General features: G+C 36.9%; 1 protein-coding gene across 1 annotated transcript in view; it reads left to right on the forward strand.

Annotated features, from left to right (window-relative positions):
- The window catches only part of LOC115835067 (UDP-glucose:glycoprotein glucosyltransferase 2-like), a 174,528-nt gene that overhangs the window by 69,503 nt on the left and 81,847 nt on the right, over positions 1-23,178 (forward strand). The window contains 2 exon segments of the mRNA XM_030812463.1: positions 8,055-8,146; positions 10,503-10,653. Of these exon segments, the coding sequence (XP_030668323.1) occupies positions 8,055-8,146; positions 10,503-10,653 (243 nt within the window).

The raw sequence follows: 23,178 nt of genomic DNA on the forward strand, positions 1-23,178 counted from the left end.
CTGGGCTGCTCCATCTTCCCACTAGAGGGCGCAAAGGCTTTAGTTAAAAACCAAGCCAAACCCAAACCATCTGCTTTGATCAGTTGTTTGTTTTAATTTCAGTAGGTTTTTTGGGAACAGATGGTGTTTAGTTACATCAATAAGTTATTTAGTGGTGATTTCTGAGATTTTGGTGCACCCATCACCTGAACAGTGTACCCTGTACCCAATGTGTAGTTTTTGATCCCTTGCCACCCTCCACCCTTTCCCCCGAGTCCCCAAAGTCCAATGTGTCATTCTTATGCCTTTGCATCCTCATAGCTTAGCTCCCACATATAAGTGAGAACATATGATGTTTGGTGTTCCATTCCTGAGTTACTTCACTTAGAATAATAGTCTTCGATTCCATCCAGGTTGCGCAAATGCCATTTCATTCCTTTTTATGGCTGGGTAGTATTCCGTGGTATGTATAGGGCATTTGGTCTGATTCCATATTTTTGCAATTGCATGTTGTTCTGCTATAAACATGCGTGTGCAAGTATCCTTTTCATATACTGACTTTTTTTTTCCTCTGGGCAGATACCTAGTAGTGGGATTGCTGGATCAAATGGTAGATCTGCTTTTAGGAATCTCCACATTGTTTTCCATAATGATTCTACTAGTTTACATTCCCACCAACATTGTAAAAGTGTTCCCTTTTCACCACATCCGTGCCAACATCTGTTACTTTTTGATTTTTTAAATTATACCCATTCTTGTAGGAGTGAGGTGGTATTGCATTGTGATTTTGATTTGCATTTCTCTGATAATTAGTGATGTTGAGCATTTTTCCATATGCTTGTTGCCCACTTGTATGTCTTCTTTTGAGAATTGTCTCATTCATGTCCTTAGCCCACTTTTTGATGGGATTTTTTTTCTTGCTGATTTGAGTTCTGTGTAGATTCTGGATATTAGTTCTTTTTCGGATGTGTAGATTGTGAAGATTTTCTCCCACTCTGGGCTGTCTGCTAACTCTCCTGTCCTTTTTAATTTAAGGTCTTTAAATATATAATAACAATCTTTGCTTACTCATAATAAGAAAAATACAGATCAGAATTAAACTGAGAAAGAAAGATTTCAAAAAGTTGGCAGGACATTCTGTGAGCAAGTCTGTCTTTTTTTTTTTTTTTTTTTTTTTTTTTTGCATAAGAGACCAGGGGAAATGAGAATACATATTTACCTATTCTAGTTTTTGCATGAAGAAATACTAGAGGATGGAAAAGAAACTTTGGGGGAAAATTTTGCCCATAAGAGCCAGGGATGAAATGGTTGAAGGGTGCCGGGATTAGCATAATTCTTCTAGTGTAGCTTTTTATATAGTTTTTGACTTGGGACTCAAGCAAAGATTATTCAAAAACTATGACTATGCTCAAGTTGCGTAACTGAATTTGAGTTTGGTTTTATTTAGGAGACAACTGCTTTAACTCCAAAGTACAGCAAATTTCCTTTGGAAGTTCATAATTGTTATTAATTTGCTGTGAGTGGGCAGAATCTGCTTTTGGTGATTTTAAATTGTCAACCCAACATGTATCTTTGTTGTTGACTGCAAGAACTGTTAAATTATAGTTCCATGACATTTTTTATTTGCTTCAAAATAAAATGAGGATATGATCAGGTGGTCAGGTAACTTTTTGATTCAGCAGAGTGGAACAAATAATTTCAATTACATAATTGCTTAATGAACCAAATACAGATACTTGAATTAACTAAAATTTAGATACTCAAATAAAGGATTACACCTTACCCAAATAAAAGTTCATGTTGCTTCTAATTATTTCTAACTACTTTGTGTGAAAATTTTACAGAGTTCTGGAGACATTACCTAGATTAGAACATCATCTCCCAAAACTACATCTGTAAATCATACTTTTTAAGTCTTACTTTGTCTTATTCCTTATTCTGAAAATGACAACCTTTCTATTAAGATTTACATCTGATTTGACTTCAAATTTTAATGGTAAAGAATGAAACTAGACCCCCATCTCTCACCATATACAAAAATCAAATCAGTAGGGGTTAAAGACTTAAATGTGAGACCTGAGACTGTGAAACTACTAGAAGAAAACATTGGGGAAATGCTTTAGGACATTGGTCTCTGCAAAGATTTCTTGAGTAAGAACTGAAAAGCACAGGCCACCAAAGCAATTTGGACAAATGGGATCATATCAAGATAAAAATGTTCTGTGCAGAGAAGGAAGCAGTCAACAAAGTGAAGAGAAAATCTACAGAATGGGACAGAGTATTTTCAGATTATTCAACAGTCAAGGGATTAATAACCAGAATATATAAGGAGCTCAAACAACAGCAAAACAATGAATAATCTAATTTTAAAATAGTCAAAAATTCGAATAGACATTTCTCAAAAGAAGGCATACAGATGGCAAACAGTGATGCTCACCATCAGTAATCGTCAGGGAAATGCAAATCAAAACCACAATGAGATAGTGTCTCACCTGTTAAAATGGCTTTTTTCTTTTTTGTAAGTTTGCTCTTTTTTTAATTTTAATTTTACTTTAAGTTCTGGGATACATATGCAGAACATGCGGGTTTGTTACATAGGTATACGTGTGCCATGGTGGTTTGCTGCCCCTGTCAACCCATCATCTAGGTTTTGAGCCCTGCATGCATTAGGTATTTGTCCCAATGCTCTCTCTCCTCTTGCCCCCTACCCCCTGAGAGGCCACATATGTCCATCTGTTCTCATTGTTCAGCTCCCACTTATGAGTGAGAACGTGCAGTGTTTCACTTTCTGTTCCTATGTTAGTTTGCTGAGAATGATGGCTTCTAGCTTCATCCATGTCCCTGCAAAGGATATGAACTCATTCTTTTCTGTGGCTGCATAGTATTCCATGGTGTACATGTGCCACATTTTCTTTATCCAGTCTATCATTGATGAGCATTTGGGTTGGTTCCAAGTCTTTGCTGTTGTAAATAGTGCTGCAGTAAACATACGTGTGCATTTGTCTTTATAGTAGAATGATTTATAATCCTTTGAGTATATACCCACTAATGGGATTGCTGGGTTAAATGGTATATCTCATTCTAGATTCTTGAGGAATCGACACTGTCTTCTACGATGGTTGAATTAATTTAAACTCCCATCAATAGTGTAAAAGCGTTCCTATTTCTCCACATCCTCTCCAGCATCTGTTGTTCCCTGACTTTTTAACAATCACCATTCTAACTGGCATGAGATGGTATCTCATTGTGGTTTTGATTTGCATTTCTCTAGTGATAATGAGCTTTTTTCCTTATGTTCGTTGGCTGCATAGATGTCTTCTTTTGAGAAGTGTCTGTTCATATCCTTCGCTCACTTTCTGATGGGGTTGTTTGTTTTTTCTTGTAAATTTGTTTAAGTTCCATGTAGATTCTGGATATTAGACTTTTGTCAGATGGGTAGATTGCAAAGACTTTCTCCTATTCTGTAGGTTGCATGTTCACTCTGATGATAGTTTCTTTTGCTGTGCAGAAGCTCTGTAGTTTGATTAGAACCCATTTGTCAATTTTGGCTTTTGTTGGAATTGCTTTTTGGTATTGTAGTCATGAAGTCTGTGCTCATGCCTGTGTCCTGAATGATATTGCTAGGTTTTCTTCTAGGGTTTTTATGGTTTTAGGTTTTACATTTAAGTCTTTAATCTATCTTGAGTTAATTTTTGTATAAGGTGTAAGGAAGGGGTCCAGTTTCAGTTTTCTGCATATGGCTAGCCAGTTTTCCCAGCACCATTTATTAAATAGGGCATCCTTTCCTCATTGCTTATTTTTGTCAAGTTTGTCAAAGATCAGATGGTTGTAGATGTGTGGTGTTGTTTCTGAGGCCTCTGTTCTCTTCCTTTGATCTATATATCTGTTTTGGTACCAGTAGCATGCTGTTTTAGTTACTGTAGCCTTGTAGTATAGTTTGAAGTCAGCATGATGCCTCCAGCTATGTTGTTTTTGCTTTGGATTGTCTTGGCTATGCGGGCTCTTTTCTGGTTCCATATGAAATTTAAAGTAGTTTTTTCTAATTCTGTGAAGAAAGTTGATGGTAGCTTGATGGGAATAGCATTGAATCCATAAATTACTTTGGACGGTATGGAAAATGGCTTTTTTCTAAAACAAAAAAAATAACAGATTCTGGCAAGGATACAGAGAAAGGGGAACCCTTATACACTGTTGGTGGGAATGTAAATTAGTAAAGCCACAATGGAAAACAGTATAGAGGTTCGCAAAAAAAATGAAAAATAGAATTACCATATGATCCAGGAATCCCACTGCTGGATATATACCCAAGAGTAAGGAAACTAGTATATCAAAGAGATATTTGCACTGCCATGTTTATTAAAGCTCTATTCACAATAGCTAAAATATGGAATCAATCTAGGTGTCCATTAATGGATGGGTGGATAAAGGAAATTTGGTACATAGACACAATGGAATATTATTTAGTCATAAAAAAGAAATCCTGTCATCTTTACCAACAATAGAGGACATTATGTTAAGTGAAATAAGCCATACACAGAAAGACATATACTGCAAATTATTACTCATATGTGAGAGCTAAAAACACTGATCTCATGGACGTAGAGAGTAGAACGATGGTTATTGGAGGCTGGGGAAGATAAGGAGGGGTTGGTTAATGGGTACAAAAATGCAGTCAGGAATAAGATCTATTCATTAGCATAATAGGGTGATTATAGTTAACATTAATTTATTGTATACTTTAACTGGAAGAGTTGATTTGGAATGTCCCCTACATTAAAAAATGGTAAATATTTGAGATGATGGATATCCCAACTACCCTGATATAATCATTACACATTATATGCTTCTATCAAAATATCACAAGATCTTTATAAATATGTACAACTATTATGTACCCATGAAAATTAAAAATAAAATTTTTTAGAAAAATTTAAATTTCAGAGTGTGTATCATTTCACCTTAGGAACACACAAACATGTTTATAAACCATTTTAACATCATAAATCTCAACCAGTCTTCTGAGATCAAATCAACTGGAATTTCTTTAGCTTCAGGTAATAGCTCAGCTCCATTGGTTATTAAGGAGACATATTAGAATAAATGGGTTCCCTCTTCTTTAAGAAAAAATGAGCTTATATTTCTCCTTTAGGATTTGCATTTATTTCTGCTCAAGCCTAAGAGGGCTACTAGTTTAATTGCACTTTAAATACAAAAATCTAAGTTTTTTGGACCATAAATATAGTATGAAATCCAGCTCCAAACCCATATGAAAATAAGCTAGAGGCCATGAATTCATTTGGGAGACTTATTCTTCCTCCACCAAGAACCAAGGTGAGATAGACAAATTTCTATGCTGTTACTGCAGAGCATTTTGTTTACTAATTCACCTTTTCACCATAAGTGTAGCACTTTATGTGTGCATAAGGATATCTGGATGTGTGCATAAGGATATCTGGATGCGGGTCCTGAATTTAAATTTCCTACTCTTCTGAGATTTGCCCTTAAAAACCCAAGTCTTGGGTCATCTAGGAAACTCTAAATTTCCTCCAGGCAAGGTCTTTAGTGTTTATTTACATCTCTATATTCATATTCCTCCTTCCTCTCTGTCCTTAGGTAAATACTTTCTTCAACTCTGAGCCACATTTAGGGGACATTTTTCATATTTATTTTTTTGAGACAGAGTGTCACTCTATCATCCAGGATGGAGTGCAGTGGTGCGATAGCTCACTGCAACCTCCACCTCCTGGGGAGAAGCGATTCTCTTGCCTCAGCCTCCCGAGTAGCTGGGACTATAGGCATGCACCACCACACCCAGCTAATTTTTCTATTTTTAATAGAAACAGGGTTTCACCATGTTGGACAGGCTGGTCTCATACTCCTGACCTCAAGTGATCCACCGGCCTCAGCCTCCCGAAGTGCTGGGATTACAGGTGTGAGCCACTGCACCCAGTCTCATTATTAATATTTTAATCTAGCATTTTGATACTTTCTTTTAGTAAGAGAATTTTTGGATCCTTTGTTTATCATGTTGCTAGAAATTGAATTCTTACTCCTCATTTCAGAAAGGCCACCTTAAATTACATACTCAAATATACACTAGTTTTTCAGGACTTAAGGCTAACTCTCTGGGGCAGAGGAAAGAAGAATTTGTAAGTACGAATCTCTCATAGGTAAACCTCTTCTCTCTGACAGTGTTTCAGCAAGCAGATTCGCTGAGTTCAGTCTGTTACCTGTTTTCTGAGCATTATTGTTCAAGGCACTGGGCCTGACAAACAGTCTTGAGGGATTTAGCAATTTAGTATGGATCTGCATGCTTGGTGTACTTTCTGCTTACAATTGAGCTCCACTAAAACGAATGTATGAGGTGCTGGAGAAAGCTTCAATCAGGGTGTGTGAAGTTTCGATGCCAGATTGGGGGAAAACAGCAGGAAATATAAATTCACTAGGCATCTGTAGATTTTGAAGTTGGAACATAGATTTCTTAATTAAGTGACTTTGATAGGCACATCTAAAGTAGCTAAAGACAAATAAAAATTTTACCTCTGAACCTTTTCATATTAGGGTTTAATCTTTTGCCAGGATTCTGTATAAAACAAGTAGAAATACTTTCTGTTAAGTTCCTCCTCTCCCTTCTCTGTGTGTAGCTCATCTGTTGAGTGATAATCATAAAGAAAAATTCACCATTGTCAAGCTTTCTTTGCATCTCTTCAAGTTAGTTGCTTCCTCTGCCTTTACAGAGTAGTTCACGCAAGTCCCTATTATGTGACTTACCATATGATGTCGTTGAAATACACTGGTTGTTTTTCCTCCTAAATCTATTTGCCTTCCCTCATAATAACAGCTTTCATTTGTGAGCACTTTATAGGTGACAAGACATAGATGTATATTACATTTAAACTATAGCAAACGTGAGATAGATATAATTATTCCCATTTTATAGATGAGGAAACTGAGGATTATGAAAGTGATTTGAACTTGCCCAAATCTTAACAGCTAGTAAGTAGAAAGATCAGGATTAAACTAGGCATGATCTTCACACTGTGATCTTACTGGATACTTACACTGTGATCTTGACTACTTTGCTTTAGTGACAAGAACATCCCCTTTTTTACTTTTATTAACTGCTCTAGTGCCTGGAGATGTTTCTAGAACATAGCAGGCACTCAGGAAATGTTTACTGAATGAAAGAGTGAAAATTCAAATACAGCTTTAATGGAAACTTTCATGAATTTAGAGTGAGCTCCAAATATTTACACATAGGCCAAAGTTTTACTTTTGGCATATCATTGCCTCAAGAAATAGGAATGTGCCAACTATCAAATTGTATATGTACACATACACACACTATATGAAATGTAGATAAGTAATTATTGTAACATTAGAACTGTAATATCATGTATTATAAAATCAGAATATTCAGGTATTGAATTTTGTCTCTAATCTATCTTAAGATTTTCCCCATCACTGAGATCAGGGCTGGGCAAACTGCTACCTTTAGGCCAAATATGGTCTGCCACCTATTTTTATAAATAAAAGCTTAATTTTTATTTTTATTTTTTATTATTTTATTTATTTTTTTGAGATGGAGTTTTGCTCTTGTTGCCTAGGCTGGAGTGCAATGGCGCAGTCTTGGCTCACTGCAACCTCCACCTCCTAGATTCAAGTGATTCTCCTGCCTCAGCCTCCCAAGTAGCTGGGATTACAGGCATGTGCCACCACACCCGGCTAATTTTTTGTATTTAGTAGAGATGGGGTTTTACCATCTTGGTCAGGCTGGTCTTGAACTCCTGACCTCAGGTGATCCACCCACGGCCTCCCAAAGTTCTGGCATTACAGGCGTAAGCCATCGCGCCTGACCTAAAAGCTTAATTTTTACGATAAACATTGGCATGTCCATTTGTTTACATAGTATCTAAAGATACAAAGGCAGAGATCAATAGTTGCAACAGAGACTGTATGGCCTGCCAAACCTAAAATATTTACTTTCTGACTCTTTATAGAAATAATATGGTGACCCCTAATATAGATCACTATTGTTCTATCACTGGTTAACTATTGCTTTGCTCTACTTCAAGGATCTTCAAGATAGATTTAAAATTCAGCCAGGCGATGCTCGTCTATTTATAAATGGGCTTCATGTTGATATGGATGTTTATGACCCTTTTACGTAAGTATTAAATTATTGCTATAAATGAACTGTGATTTATGTAAAAGTAAGCATTGTCTTGAATTTAGTATGAGTCAAATTATGAAGATCACTTTAAAGATAAATACCTGTTTTTGATTGTACAAAACAGCTTTCTTCTACCAAAATGGGCAAGCCCAAAGTGTCTTAGAGTATCAGAACTGGGAGAAACAGTCAAGATATTTATTTGGATGAGGGTTAGACCTATAATTACTTTGTCATTCTAAACTGTCTTTTATTGAAGAGTAGATTGATGATTTAGCAGAGAAGTTATTTGGAACTGGACTGAACAACCAGAGACCAGATAGGAACTGAAGTTAATGTAGGGTATTTCCCCAGAAGAGAGAAATTGACAAGAGGAATTTAAAGTGCTTGTATTTGAATGCTGGATGCTATCTGATTTCTTGTCAAAAAAAAAAAATTCTTCAAAATTTTTTTTGCTCAGAATTTTGAACAGGACAGAATTAGGAAGTCCTTGCTCTATCAATGGTCACTCACCCAAAATTAAAAGTTGTGGGCCAAACAGAAGAGTTACTTTTATAGAGAAACAGAAAACTACATTAAAATTAATATTTGGAACATTAGATGAACTTAGGAAGCATACTTTAATTCAGAGATTCAGTTTTAATTCAATTGAATATACTTTTGTTGAAGTGAAATTATTTGAATTGTTTATTTAAATTCTTATCAGTTCGGAAATATGTTGGAAAATATATTGGAAAGACTGAGAAGTAGTTTTACCGAACATTTTTTACAGTTTTATCTCAAATGGGGTTTTTCTCTTTCGTTACTTGAATTCTTGGACCTAGTATTGTAAAAATAATAACCTAAGATAGATATATATAATACACATAGAAAGAGTAGAGAAGTTTTTAAATGCTAGCCTGTAAATTTCAGGGGAACAAAAATTATATATGTGCCCAGCAGCAGTGAAAACAGGTTTAAAGGAAGTAGAGAAATGGTATGGAGATTTTAGAAAGTTTTCTAAGGTAGTGTATGAGGAAATTTTTATGGCAGGAATATTTTCACATATAATTTAGGAAGGCTGTAGGTTATTAAAAAAATAAAACCCCCCAGCTCCTACACCTGGTCATTAGTGATTTGCAGGATGTGTGCTACATTTTTATTCCTCATTGATTTGATCACTAGTTAATGCTACCATGATTCTCTTAAAAGAAGAAGAGACAAAATGTGAGAATAGTTGTATCATCTGACATTTTTGAGGATAGCATAATCAAAAAAGTTCTCAGAAAAAGATCAGAGGATGTGGAATAAAATTAATGCAAAGAGGAAGATGAATGGAAGAAAATAAGGAAATGGAAGTAAAATGTCATATTACAGAGACATTATATAGAGAGAGGTTTTATGCAACCAATACTTTGGAATTGGCCATGTGGGGAAAGAACAGGAGTAAGGATTTATTTTGTGCTCCCTTCCTATCTCCTGTCAGTCGTTGCATTACTGGGTTGTGGAGAACCAATAACATGCCCCATACATGGCCCAGCCCTTCTTGCTCTGATCCTGAGAGTAGTGGGAGGAGCCAGAGCCTCCATGGGTTAGGATTAGATCAGCATTGGTTCTATAAAGGCCTACATCTCACCCCCAGGGAGGCTGAGACAGTCGGAACATGTGACTTTGGGGAGAAAGGCAAGTAGGACTGATGAAGTACATAAGCAGGGTCTTATATATCTACATTAAAACATTCTGTTCTAGCCCATTAAAGAGTCCCGTTTATATTTTTGCCTCTGAATAGTCGCCTCAGCCACAGACTTGAAGAGTAGTTTAAACATTTAGATTCCCCAATTTGTTGTCAATGGGGTTATTGTTGGTTGTTTACAGTAATACTTTCTATTATGTTTAAGAACTATCAAATTATATGTAACAAAAAATTTAAATTTGTATTCAAACACATGTGAACTTCATGATTTAATGGAGCTTCCTCTGTATTAGAATTTTATACTTTATGTCTTGTTCGATCTTACATTATTTTTTAGTAGGTTTGTCAAAAGAGTGACCTAATATTTTTTTTCTCATTTTTGGCTTTCTCAGGGCTGATCATATCCTCACTACTTTGATAAAGAATACAATAGTCTTTGTTGTTTTATCTTTTATATAATAATAAGCTTTTACTACCACTAAAAAAATTATGTAAGTTTACTCTGGATAACTAATTAGAACTATTTGCCTTATTTCTTAATGAGTTTAATATATTTTTCATGCTATTAATGAAGATACCAAAAAATCTCATTTCTAATGCTTTAAGAAGTCCATCAAACTTTAAAAGATTTGTTTTTAATTTGGAAAATCAAAATAAAACTTTTTTTCTTTGAATATATAGTATTTTGGATATGCTGAAATTAGAAGGAAAAATGATGAATGGCCTTCGCAATCTTGGGATCAATGGGGAACATATGAGCAAATTTTTAAAATTAAATTCACACATTTGGGAATATACTTATGTATTAGATATTCTACATTCTTCTATAATGGTAAGTGCTTATGCTATTCCTTGTTCTAAAACCTGTAGTATACTTAAGGCTTAACATAAAACGAAGTATCGGCAGGCCTGATGATAAATGTCAGCATTTTGGAACAGTTCTCAGTGAAAAGAGAAAGTAAAACTATAGACCCATCTTCTCTCCCACTTGCAGCTTCGTTCTCCTTCTTCATAGTCTCTGTTTTGTCACAAGAATACCTACTCACTCTCATTCAGTGTCCTTTCCACCTTCAGAGATAACAACAGAATAACCACATGAACAATAACAACAAGACGCCAAATACATAGTTAAAATCTGAGGTGTATAAAAGTGCTACCTTAACATGATGAAAGTCCTGCCTAAACAATTTGCAGTGGCCTCCAAAGGTTCTGGTGTGTGCATTACAGCCCAAGTGATTTTTCGAAAAAAATTTCATCTTATTACCCTTTCTTGCTTAAGCAGAGAAGTGGTCTTGAGTATGGCCTATGAGGCTGCAGACGGCTGCTGTCACCTTTCATTTCATTTCTTAGACTGTGAAATGTTCTTTTCACCACTATCCTTTATCTCATGCTTAGAAAGCACTTTTTCTTTTCTTTATCCAGTTAACTCCTATTCCTTTTTCAAACTTAGGTTGAAATAGCCCTTTCTGAGAGAAACTTTCCTTAACAATCCAGATGATTTTTTAAATCTACACATTGTGTTAGAGAATCCCCAGAGACCACCCTCTAATCCAGTGATTTGCTAGAAGGACTTGCAAGACCCAGAAGTTGTTATATTCATGGTTATGGCTTAGTAGGGCAAAATGATGTGAAAAAATCAGCAGGGGTGAAGTCCAGAATAAACCAGGTGTAAGCTTCCAAGAGTTCCCTCATAGTGGAGTTGTAGGCTTAATGTGATATGTGACAATATGTGCAAGGTGCTCCCTACCAGGGAAGCTCACTTACTTGAGCCTGAGTTCAAGATTGTGAGAGACGATCCATCATGTAGACATACAGTGGCTCTCTGTACCTGCCATCAGTGGCCGAAGCTCCAGACTGAGGAAAAGCAGATGTTTATTATAACTCAGATTGTTTAAACTCTCTAGACAAACTGCTGGAACTACTGCAGCATGGCTCAGGGTTCTAACTGTGCAAAACACTCTTTTATCAATCAGAACATTCCAAGAGCTTAATTATCAGGACCCAGTCAAGAGACAGTCATGTAAACAGACCCTTCTTGGGAATATCCAAGGTGTGAGCAACCCACGCCTGTTGAGTTAACCCTTTCATACACACATGTATATGTGTATAATGTGATTCTTCATACAGGTATACATGTATGGGTGTAGCAAATGTATTAGGCCATGCTTACATTGCAATAAAGAAATACCTGAGACTGGGTAATTCATAAAGAAAAGAAGTTTAATTGACTTACAGTTCTGCAGGGTTTGTAGGAAGCATGGTGCCAATATCTGTTTGGCTTCTGGGGAGGCTTCAGGAAGCTTTAATTCACAGCAGGGGGCAGAGAGGGAGCAGGTATCTCATATGGCAAGAACAGGAGTGAGAGAGTGTTGGAGGGTAGGTGCCATACATTTAAACAACCAGGTCTTGCTAGAACTCACATCACAAAGACAACACCAAGACATGAGGGATCTGCCCCCATGACCCAACACGTCCTACCAGGCCCTACCTCCGGCATTGGAGATTACAATTCAACGTGAGATTTGGGTGGGGACAATTATCCAAATTATATCAGCACATATACATACATTATATGTCAGAACTATTAATCCCTTTGTATACTTAGCACAGTTATAGTTTTACATTTATCCTGTGATGCTTTTATATCTGTTTTTTTATTAGAGTATATATAAAGTTCTTGAAGGTAGAAATTTGTTTCATTTTTTCTCTTACCATTATGTCCTTGGTTTTAGTAGGTATCGATAAATATAAATATTCCCTAAATGAATAAGTAACTATCTAAAATAACAAAGAACATCATTTTTAATGATGAAACTCTGGAAGCATTACAATTACAACATGATCAATATAATTATGATTTAATATTATTATAAAAAGAGTAACTATTAGAAATGAGAAAATAAAAATGTTGTGTGACAAGATTGTATAACTGAAACTCCTCAAAGAAAGCTATAATAAAAGGCTTTTAATAAAATGGGTTTGAAGTGACATGATAAAGATCAAAAGCTTTTCTTTCAAAATATATTTGGAAGATAATGATTTATTCACAATAACATAAAAATGTAAATACCCTAATAATAACCACTATGAAATAATATCTCAGTACCTATTAAAAACTAGAATTTAACTGAGGACGTGTAAATCAGCATATCCTTTTAAAAAGTTATGCCTGGCCAAGCACAGTGTCTCATGCCTATAATCCCAGCAGTTTGGGGAGGCCAAGGCGGGTGGATCACGAGGTCAGGAGATTGAGACCATCCTGGCCAGCATGGTGAAACCCCGTCTCTACTAAAAGTACAAAAATTAGCCGGGTTTGGTGGCACGTGCCTGTAGTCCCAGCTACTTGGGAGGCTGAGGCAGAAAAATCGCTTGAACCTGAGAGGTGGAGGTTGCAGTGAGCCAAGATCGCCCTACTGCACTCCAGCCTGAGCAACAGAGTGAGACTCCATCTCAAAAAAAAAAAAAAAAAAAAAGGGCTGGGCATGGTGGCTCACGCCTGTAATCCCAGCACTTTGGGGAGGATGTGGTGGGCGAATCACGAGGTCAGGAGATCAAGACCATGCTGGCCAAAATGGTGAAACCTTGTCTCTACTAAAAATACAAAAATTAGTTGGGTGTGGTGGCATGTGCCTGTAGTCCCAGCTACTTGGGAGGCTGAGGCAGGAGAATAAGTTGAACCTTGGAGGCAGAGGTTGCAGTGAGCTGAGATGGTGCCACTACACTGCAGCCTGGCAACAGAGCAAGACTCTATCTCAAAAAAAAAAAAAAAAAAAGTTATGCCTGCGGTACCCTTATAATGATACATAGTTTATCTAGTAATAGTGGGAAATGAAAAAAAAGCTTTATTCCCGAAGATATGATTATCACTACATATTTTGAAAACAAACAAAATAGAAACTAGTTACCTAACAGAGAAGTGTTATAAATTTTACATTCACACAATCGAGTATTATTGACATGAAAATTATGTTTATAAATATGACTTAAGATAATGATTCTGTTAAGTAAAAAATATAGAATTATGTCATGTAAAAATATGGGCAGAAGATCAGAAGGAAATATATCGAAATTTAAAGCATTAATGGGTGATGTGGTTTAATGGGTAGTTTTAATTTTTTTCATCATGTTCTGTGAATTCCAAACTTTTAACCATGGGTATGTATTATTTACATGATCATAAGAAAATAGTTTTTTGTTTTTTTTAAATTGATACACAATATTTTACATATTTATGAGATTCATGTGATATTTTCTTATGTATGTGAAATGTGTAATGATCAAATCAGTGTACTTGGGGTATCCATCACTAGCAGTATTTATCCTTTCTATGTGTTGGGAACATTTCAAGTCCTTTTTTCTAGCTACTTTGAATTATGTAATATATTGCTGCTAACTATAGTCACCCTACTTTGCTATTGAATAGTAGAATTTATACCTTCTATCTAACTGTATAGATAACTTTTTTTTGTTTGTACCTATTGACTAACCTCTCCATTAACCCCTCCTACCAGCACGCCCTTCCCAGCCTCTGGTATCTATCATTCTACTGTAACTCCATGAGGTCAACATTTTTATTTCCCACTTGTGAGTGAGAACACGGTATATTGGTCTTTCTGTGTCTGGCTTATTTCACTTAACACAGTGACCTCCAATTTCATCCATGTTGCTGAAAATGACATTTCATTCTTTTCTGTGGCCAAATAATACCCCATTGTGAATGTAAACCACATATTCTTTATCCATTCATCTGTTGATAGACACTTAGTTGATTATATATGTTTGCTATTGTGAATAGTGCTATAATAAACATGCAAGTGCAGGTATCTCTTTGAGATGTTGATTTCTTTTCCTTTCAATAAATACTTCATAATGGGATTGCTGGATTGAAGAGTAGTTCAGTTTTTAGATTTTTGAGAAATCTCCATAGTGTTTTCCGTTGTGGTTATACTAGTTTACATTCCCAGCAACTGTCTATAAGAGTTTCCTTTTTCCACATCCTCACCAACATCTGCTATTCTTTTATCTTTTTAATGATAGCCATTCTAACTGGGGTAAAATGATATTCCATGTCACTTTTATTTACATTTATCTAATAATTAGTGATGTTGAACATTATTTATATACTTGTTTGCCATTTGTATAATTTCTTATGAGAAATTCAGATCTTTTGCCCCTTTAAAAATCAGATTGTTTATTTTATTGTTGAGTTGTTCAACTTCCTTGTGTATTCTTGATATTAGTCCCTGTAGGAATCATTTGCAAATATTGTCTCCCATCGAACAGACTTGCTCTTCACTCTGTTGATTTTTTTCTTTGCTGTGCAGAAGATTTTTCCCATTTGTCTATTTTTACTTCTGTTGTCTATGTTTTTGAGGTCTTAGCCATAACATCTTTACCTACTAGACCAATGTCCAAAAGTGTTTGCCTTATGTTTTCTTCTGGTAGTTTTATACTTTGGGGTATGTTTAAGTCTTTATCCATCTTGAGTTGATTTCTGTACATGGTAAGTTACGGCTGTCTAGCTTCATTATTCTGCATATGGATATCAGATTTTCCCAGAACCATGTATTCAAGAGGGTGTCCTTTCCCAAATGTATGTTCTTGGCACCTTTATCAAAAATCAGTTGGCTATAAATACGTGAATTTATTTCTGGATTCCCTATTCTCTTCCATTGGTCTGTGTGTCTGTCTTTATATCAGTACCATGCTGTTTTGGTTACTGTAACTATTTTCAAATCAGGTGGTGTTTTGGCCTTGGATATTCAGGTTCTTGTTTGGTTCTATATGAATTTTAGTTTTTTTTTCTATCTCTGTGAAAAATGACAATATCTTAATAGAGATTGCATTGAATCTATAGATTGCTTTGGACAGTATCATCATTTTAATATTTATCTGAACCATGAGCATGGGACGTTTTTCCATTTGTTTGTGTCTTTTTCAATTTCTTTCAATCAGTGTTTTGCAGTTTTTCTTGTACAGATCTTTTACCTCCTTGGTTAAATTAATTCCTAAGTATTTTTTGCAGCTATTGTAAATGGGATTACCCTTTTGATTTCTTTTTGGCTATTTCATTATTGGTGGATAGAAACACTACTGATTTTTGTGTGCTGATTTTATATCCTGCAACTTTATTGAATTTATCAGTTCTGAGAATTTTCTGGTGGAGTCCTTGGTTTTTCTAGATATACAATCATGTTGTGTGCAAAGAGGGACAGTTTAACTTCCTCTTTTCCAATTTGGATGTGTTTATTTGTTTCTCTTGCCCGATTGCTCTGGTTAGGACTTCCAGTACCACACTGAATAGAAGTGGTGAAAGTGGGCATCCTTGTCTTGTTGCAGTTCTTAGAACATTTCAGCTTTTCCACAGTGCGTATGATGTTAGCTGTGTGTTTGTCATTTCTGGCATTTATATTATGCTAAGGTATATTCCTTTGGTGCCTAGTTTGTTTAGAATTTTTAATCATGAATGAGTGTTGAATTTAATCAAATTCTTTTTCTGCATCTATTAAGAGGATATGTTGTTTTCCTTCTTTTGATGTGATGTATCACATTTATTGATTTGTGTATGTTGAACCATCCTCGCATCTCTGGGGTAAATCCCACTTGATCATGGTGTATTATCTTTTTGATATGCTTTTGGATTTGGCTTGCTAGTATTTTGTTGAGAATTTGTGCGTCTGTATTCATCAGTGATATGGTTTGGCTGTGTCCCCATCCAAATTTCATCTTGAATTCCCACGTGTTGTGGGAAGGGCCCAGTGGGAGGTAATTGAATCATGGGGGCAGGTCTTTCCGTGCTGTTCTCATGATAGTGACTAAGTCTTATGAGATCTGATGGTTCTATAAGGGAGAGTTTCCCTGAGCAAGCTCTCTTTTTGCTTGCTGCCATCTATATAAGATGTGACTTGCTCCTCCATGCCTCCTGCCATGATTGTGAGGCCTCCCCAGTCATGTGGAACTGTAAGTCCTTTGAACCCTTTTTCCTGTGTAAATTACCCAGTCTCGGGTATGTCTTTATCAGCAGCATGAAAACAGACTAATAGAATCGGGAATATTGGCTGTGGTTTTCCTTTATTGTTGTGTCCTCGTCTGGTTTTGGTATCAGGGTAATGCTGGTTTCATAGAATGTGAGTTAGGGAGAATTCTCTCCTCTTCATTTTTTTGGGAATAATTTGAGGAGAATTCATGTTCTTTTTTGAAAGTTTGGTAGAATTAGGCAGTAAAGCCATCTAGTCTTGGACTCTTCTTTGTTAGGAGACTTTATTACTGATTGAATCTTATTACTCATTATTGGTTTGTTCAGGTTTTCTATTTCTTCTTAATTCAGTCTTGGTGTGTTGTATGTGTCCAGGAATTTATCCATTTCCTCCAAGGTCTCCAATTTGTTAGTGTATAGTTTTCTATAATAGTCTCTGATGATCTTTTATGTTGATATGATATCAGTGTGCTTCTTCATTTCTGACTTTTTTGGAGGTCTTCTCTGTCATGGTTAGTCTATCAAGTGGTTTATCTTTTCATAAAACAAACTTTTCATTTTGTCGATCCTTTGTATTTTTTCTTTAGTATCAATTTCATTTAGTTCTGCTCTGATCTTATTTATCTTTTCTGCTAATTTGGGGTTTGTTCTTGCTTTTCTAGTGCCTTGAGATGCATCATTAAATTGTTTATTTGCATCTTTCTCCTTTTTGATATAAGAGCTTACTGCTACAAACTTCTTTAGCACTGCTTTTGCTGTATGCCACAGGTTTTAGTATGTTGTGTTTACATTTTCATTTGTTTCAAGACATTTTTTATTTCCTCCTTCATTTCTTCCTTGACCCAGTAGTTATTCAGGAGCATGTTGTTTAATTTCAATGTGTTTGTATTGCTTCCAAAGTTTCTCTTGTTATTGATTTGTAGTTTTATTCCATTGTGGTCTGAGAAAATACTTGATATGATTTCAATTTCCAAAAATTTATTGACACTTGTTTTTGTGTCCTAACATGTGGTGTACCCTGGAGAATATTCCATCTGCTGGCAAGAAGAATGTGTATTTTGTAGCTATTGGATGAAATATTGGGTAAATTTCTAAAGTCCATTTCACCAAATGTACATTTTAAATCCAGTGTTCTTTTCAATGTTCCATCTAGGTAATGCTGAGAGTAGGGTGTTGAAGGTTCCAGCTATTATTGTATTGGAGTCTCTCTCTCTCTCTCTCTTTAGCTGTAATAATGTTTGCTTTGTATGTGTAGGTACTCCAGTGTTGGGTGCATATACGTTTAGGAGTGTTTTACCTTCTTGAAGAATTTATCCCTTTATCATTATATAATGACCATCTTTGTCCTTTTAACTGTTTTTGACCTAAAGTTTTATCTGATAAAAGTGTAGCTATTCCTGCTTGCTTTTGGTTTCCATTTGCATGGAATATCTTTTTCCATTCCTTTACTTTCAGTTTATATATCTCTTTACAAGTGAGATGACTTTCTTTTAGGCAGTGTATGGATGGGTCATGTTTTTTAATCCATTCAGCAAGTCTGTATCTTCTAAGTGTAAAGTTTAATTCATTTACATTCAAGGTTATTATTGATATGTGAGGACTTATTTCTGTCATTTTATTAGTTGATTTCTGTTTATTTTGTGTGTTCTCTCTCTCTCTCTCTCTTTCTCTCTTTAACAATTGTGTCTTGTTGGTTTTCTGTATTGGTAACATTTGAATCTTTTCTCTGACTTCAGTGGTTTGTTCTACCAGTGGTATTTATGTTTCACGATGGTAGATACCATTCTTTCACTTCTGGGTGTAGGACTCCCTTAAGCGTTTCTTGCAGGGCTGGTCTAGTGGTGAGGAATTCCCTCAGCTTTTGCTTGTCTGGGAAAGACTTTATTTCTCCTTCATTTATGCAGGATAACTTTGCTGGGTATAGTATCCTCAACTGGCAGGCATTTTCTTACAGGACTTTAAATATATCATGCCATTTTCTCCTGGCCTGTAAGGTTTCTGTGGAGAAATCTGCTGTTATATCTGATGGGTGTTCCCACTAGATGCTTTTCACTTGCTGTTTATAGAAATCTCTCTTTCTTTTTAACTTTTGACAGTTTGACTGTAATTTGCCATGGGCAAAACCTTTTGGAATTGTATCTATTTGGGAATCTGTGTGCCTCCTGTGTCTGGATGTCTAAATCTCATTAGACTTGGGAAGTCTTTGTCTGTTATTTCATTAAATAGGTTTTCTAATACTTTTTTAAAATCTTCTGGGACAGCAAAATTCAAATATTTGGTCACTTTATGGTGTCTCATATGTCACATAGGCCTTGCTTATTCGTTTTTGTGTGTATTTTTATTTGACTGGGATATTTCAAAAGTCTTGTCTTAAAATTCTGAGATTCTTGATTCTACTTGATCTAGTCCACTGTTGAAGCTTTTCAATACATTTTACATTTCATTCAATGAATTTTCTATTTGGTTCTGGCAAATTTCTCACTTATTTCCTGAATTGTTTTTCTGATATTTTTGGATTGTTTTAAAGTATTCTCTTATAGCTCACTGAGCTTAATTTCAATATTTTGAATTGTTTTTCTGGGATTTCATAAATGTCTTTTAGATTGGGATCTGTTGCTGGAGAATTATTGTGTTCCTTTGGAGGTTGCTTGTTTATGTTCCTGTGTCCTTATGTTGACATCTATGCATCTGGGGTAACATTACTTATTCCATTTTTTTTAATTTCCATTGTTAGGGGAAGACTTTTTCCTGACCATTCATCTGTGGTGTTGGTTGCATAGGACACTTTTTGGCATTGATTCTCAATGTGTGCAGTAGGGTAATCTCTGTATGATTTCTTCATCTGTAAACAGTATCAGTGGTGTCTCTGTTTCCTAGGTGGCTTATAGCACAGTTGCTAGTGGAGGCTTTGATGAAGTTGTGCTGAAATGTGGGCCACCAGTAGGGCCAGACTTAGGGCCCTATAGGTGGCAATGGTGGGTTGAGCCTTGGCCCCCAGGGTGGTGTACACTGGCATCAGTGTTAGCAGGTGCAGGGAGGTTGATTCTTGGGCCTCTAGAGGACTTGCTTGGGTGCTGGGAATGACAGTGGTAGGTAGGCTCTTGAGTACCTGGAGCAGTGGTTGTGGCATGGGCAATGGCAGTAGCAGTGGTGGGACAATTCTGTAGGACCTAAGGGTCCACGCCGGTGTTGGCAGTAGCCGTGATGGGCTGGGTCAGCCATTGCCCAGGCCCTGAGGTGATGGTAGTGGCAGGTTGGGTGGGCATGACACTGGGAGGTGTGCTCAGATGCCAATGGTAATGGATTGAACTGGCTGATCCCCAGGTCCCTGGACAGCATGCTCAGGTACTGGGGGTGATAGAACCAGGCAAGATGGTTCTTAGGCCCCATGTTGGTACATTCAGGCTCTGGCTGTGGTTGGTGGGCAGCAGGGGAGTGGGATGATCCACCAGCCAAAGGTGCAATGCTCAGGTAGAGGCAGCAGCAGCTGTGCTGCTGTTCTGCTACTGGGGAGGGTGAAGTCACTTTCAATAGGAGCAGTTGGAGGCAGGTGGCTGGGGCATGCTTTGCTCATCCTATGTCCCCCCACCCCAAAACACACACACACAGTTTGCAGCAAATGGAATTTGTCCTCAGGTGCATGGAAATGTGTGATTGTCCCTCTTCTGGGGAGGCAGTGTGACTGCCAGTGGCTTCTGCCTTGGCCCTAGCAGGGAATGTCAATGGGACCCCAGAGATATGGAGATGCAGGGGCTGTTAGGCCCCAGAGCAGGACACAGTCTGGGGGAGCTGGGCTCTCGAAATGATGCCATACCGCAGTGGCTTAGGACTCGGGTTTGTGGGACTGGGCACGAGCTCCCTCTCTGGATCAGTGGCGTTGTGCAATCTCCAGGTAGCTCCCTCAGTTAGTCTCAGAGCCCATAAGGATCAAGGGTCTTTTCCATGGTTAGGATAGTAGGAGTCCATAGTGGAAATGTGGACTGCTCAGGGTCTCTCATTTAGACTTTCCTTGCATTAGGGAACCTGTCTAGGCTTCCAGCCAATCCCAGCCTAGCAGTCTGCCTTATTTCCCTCTCCTTTCTTGCTTTCGGTTTTTCCTGTCACTTCTCTGGTGAATTCCAGTGTTCTCCCTTAGACGACCTATTCGAAGTGTGATTATCTACTTACTATATTGGTTCCTCTCCATGGAAGAGGCAAGTAGCAGATACATCTATTCAGCCATCTTGAAGCCCCTTCTTTAAACAAAAAAAACAAAACAAAAAGCTTTTAAGGGGAAAAATCCTCTCTGAAATTTTTGCTAATTGTTTTATATAAAAATGTAAGTGATTCCCTCTGAAGTATCTCAGTTATTATAGTTAATTTTGTCTTACCTGAAAAAGCTTCCTGCTCATAAACTTATCTGCCTTCGGCCAGATGCGGTGGCTCATGCCTGTAATCCCAGCACTTTGGGAGGCTGAGGCGGGTGGATCACGAGGTCAGGAGCTCGAGACCATCCTGGCTAACACGGTGAAACCTCGTCTCTACTAAAAATACAAAAAATTAGCTGGGTGTGATGGTGGGCGCCTGTAGTCCTAGCTACTCAGGAGGCTAAGGCAGAAGAATGGCATGAACCCGGGAGGTGGAGCTTGCAGTGAGCCGAGATTGCGCCACTGCATTCCGGGCTGGGCGACAGAGCGAGACTCTGTCTTAAAAAAAAAAAAAAATGTATCTGCCTTCTCAGAGCCAAAGGACTATAGCAGCCCCAAAGAAACGCCACTTTCCCTGAACATCAGAAACTTCAGATTCAGGATAAATAACAAATTACTAATTAGTTATCATTTGTGTTTTCTAGAACACAAAGTGACTTGTTATAGATGTTTGTTACTGTCTTCTACCACTCTTTAGACCGTATTCTTTCATTGGCTAGATTTTACTTTTACTTTGTCTTTAATCTCAATAGCAGATGTCTTTTCTAAAAATGTTATGTCAGAAAAATGAATGACCTTGTAAGTAATCTTAATACTTGTATCTGATATTTAAAAATTTGTGCTTTTTAGGTTTTGTAGAAAAGAATGCTGAGAGAGAGTCACACAGAAAATTAGGGCAGTAATTGTCAAGGCTATTCTAGACATAGTAAACAGACCTATAAAGAAACCTTCCAATTCTCTTTGTAAAGTAATATCCTAGCTTTCTTCTAAGGTTGGCAGTGAACGACAGTCACTCTGTGTGTGAAGGAGCAGTTGGACTTTTAAGCCCTTATGCTGCTCCCATTGTCCCCACACTCTGCAGAGCCCCATTTCCCTGAGTTGTCTCTCAGATTCTGGCAAGCTTTCAGGTATCAGTCTCAGATGGTGTACCTCCTTCTCTGCCACCCTGCTGCTTTCAGCAGACTATCTCTTCATAAGCACTGATAAGACTGTTAATTAGTCAAGACTACCACAGGCCCCAAACCCCAGGAATTCCAGTCCATAAGCAGTATAGCTGGTTTTGGAACCCACCCTCCATAAAGGTTGTGGTCCCAGGAGATTGTCACAAAGTAGTTTTTATTCAGGTAAGATATACATGGCATAAAATTTGCTCTTTTAACCATTCAGTGGCATTAAGTACATTCACAGTGTTGTACAACCATCACCACTATTTATTTTCAGAACTTTTTCATTATCCCAAACGAAGCTCTGTTCACATTAAACAATAAATCCCCATACCCTTCTTCCTGAAGACTCTGGTAAGCTCCATCTACTTTCTATCTTTATTAATTTGCCTATTGATATTTCATATAAGTGGAATTATACAATATTAGTTCTTTTGTGTCTGGCTAATTTCATTTAGCATAATGTTTTCAGGGTTCAGCCATGTTGTAGCATGTATCAGAATTTTGTTCCTCTTTAAGACTGAATAATATTTCATTGAATGTATATACCACAGTTTGTTTATCCATTCATCTGTTGGACATTTACACTGCTGCTAACTTTTGGCTATTGTGAATAATGCTGTGCTATGAACTTTGATGTACAAGTACCTGTATGAATCTCTGCTTTCAGTTCTCGTGGGTATATACCTAGAAGTAGAATTGCTAAATCATATGGTATTTCTGTGTCTAACTTTTTTGACAAACTGCTAAACTTTTTCACAGCTGTTGCATCATTCGTCATTCCCACTGTCAGTTCACAAGTGTTCCCATTTCTCCACGTCCTCACCAATTCTTGTTATTTTGTGGTTTTGGCATGTTTTGCTTTGTGGTAATTGCCATCCTAATGGGTGTGAACTGGTATCTCATTGTGGTTCTCATTACATTTCCTTAATAACTAGTGATGTTGAGCATTGATTCATAATACCTGTTGGCCATTTGTATATCTTCTCTAGAGGAATATCTATTCAAGTCCTTTGCCCACTTTAAATTGG

This window comes from Nomascus leucogenys, chromosome 5 (assembly GCF_006542625.1).
Source record: "Nomascus leucogenys isolate Asia chromosome 5, Asia_NLE_v1, whole genome shotgun sequence".
NCBI classification, from domain to species: Eukaryota; Metazoa; Chordata; class Mammalia; order Primates; family Hylobatidae; genus Nomascus; species Nomascus leucogenys.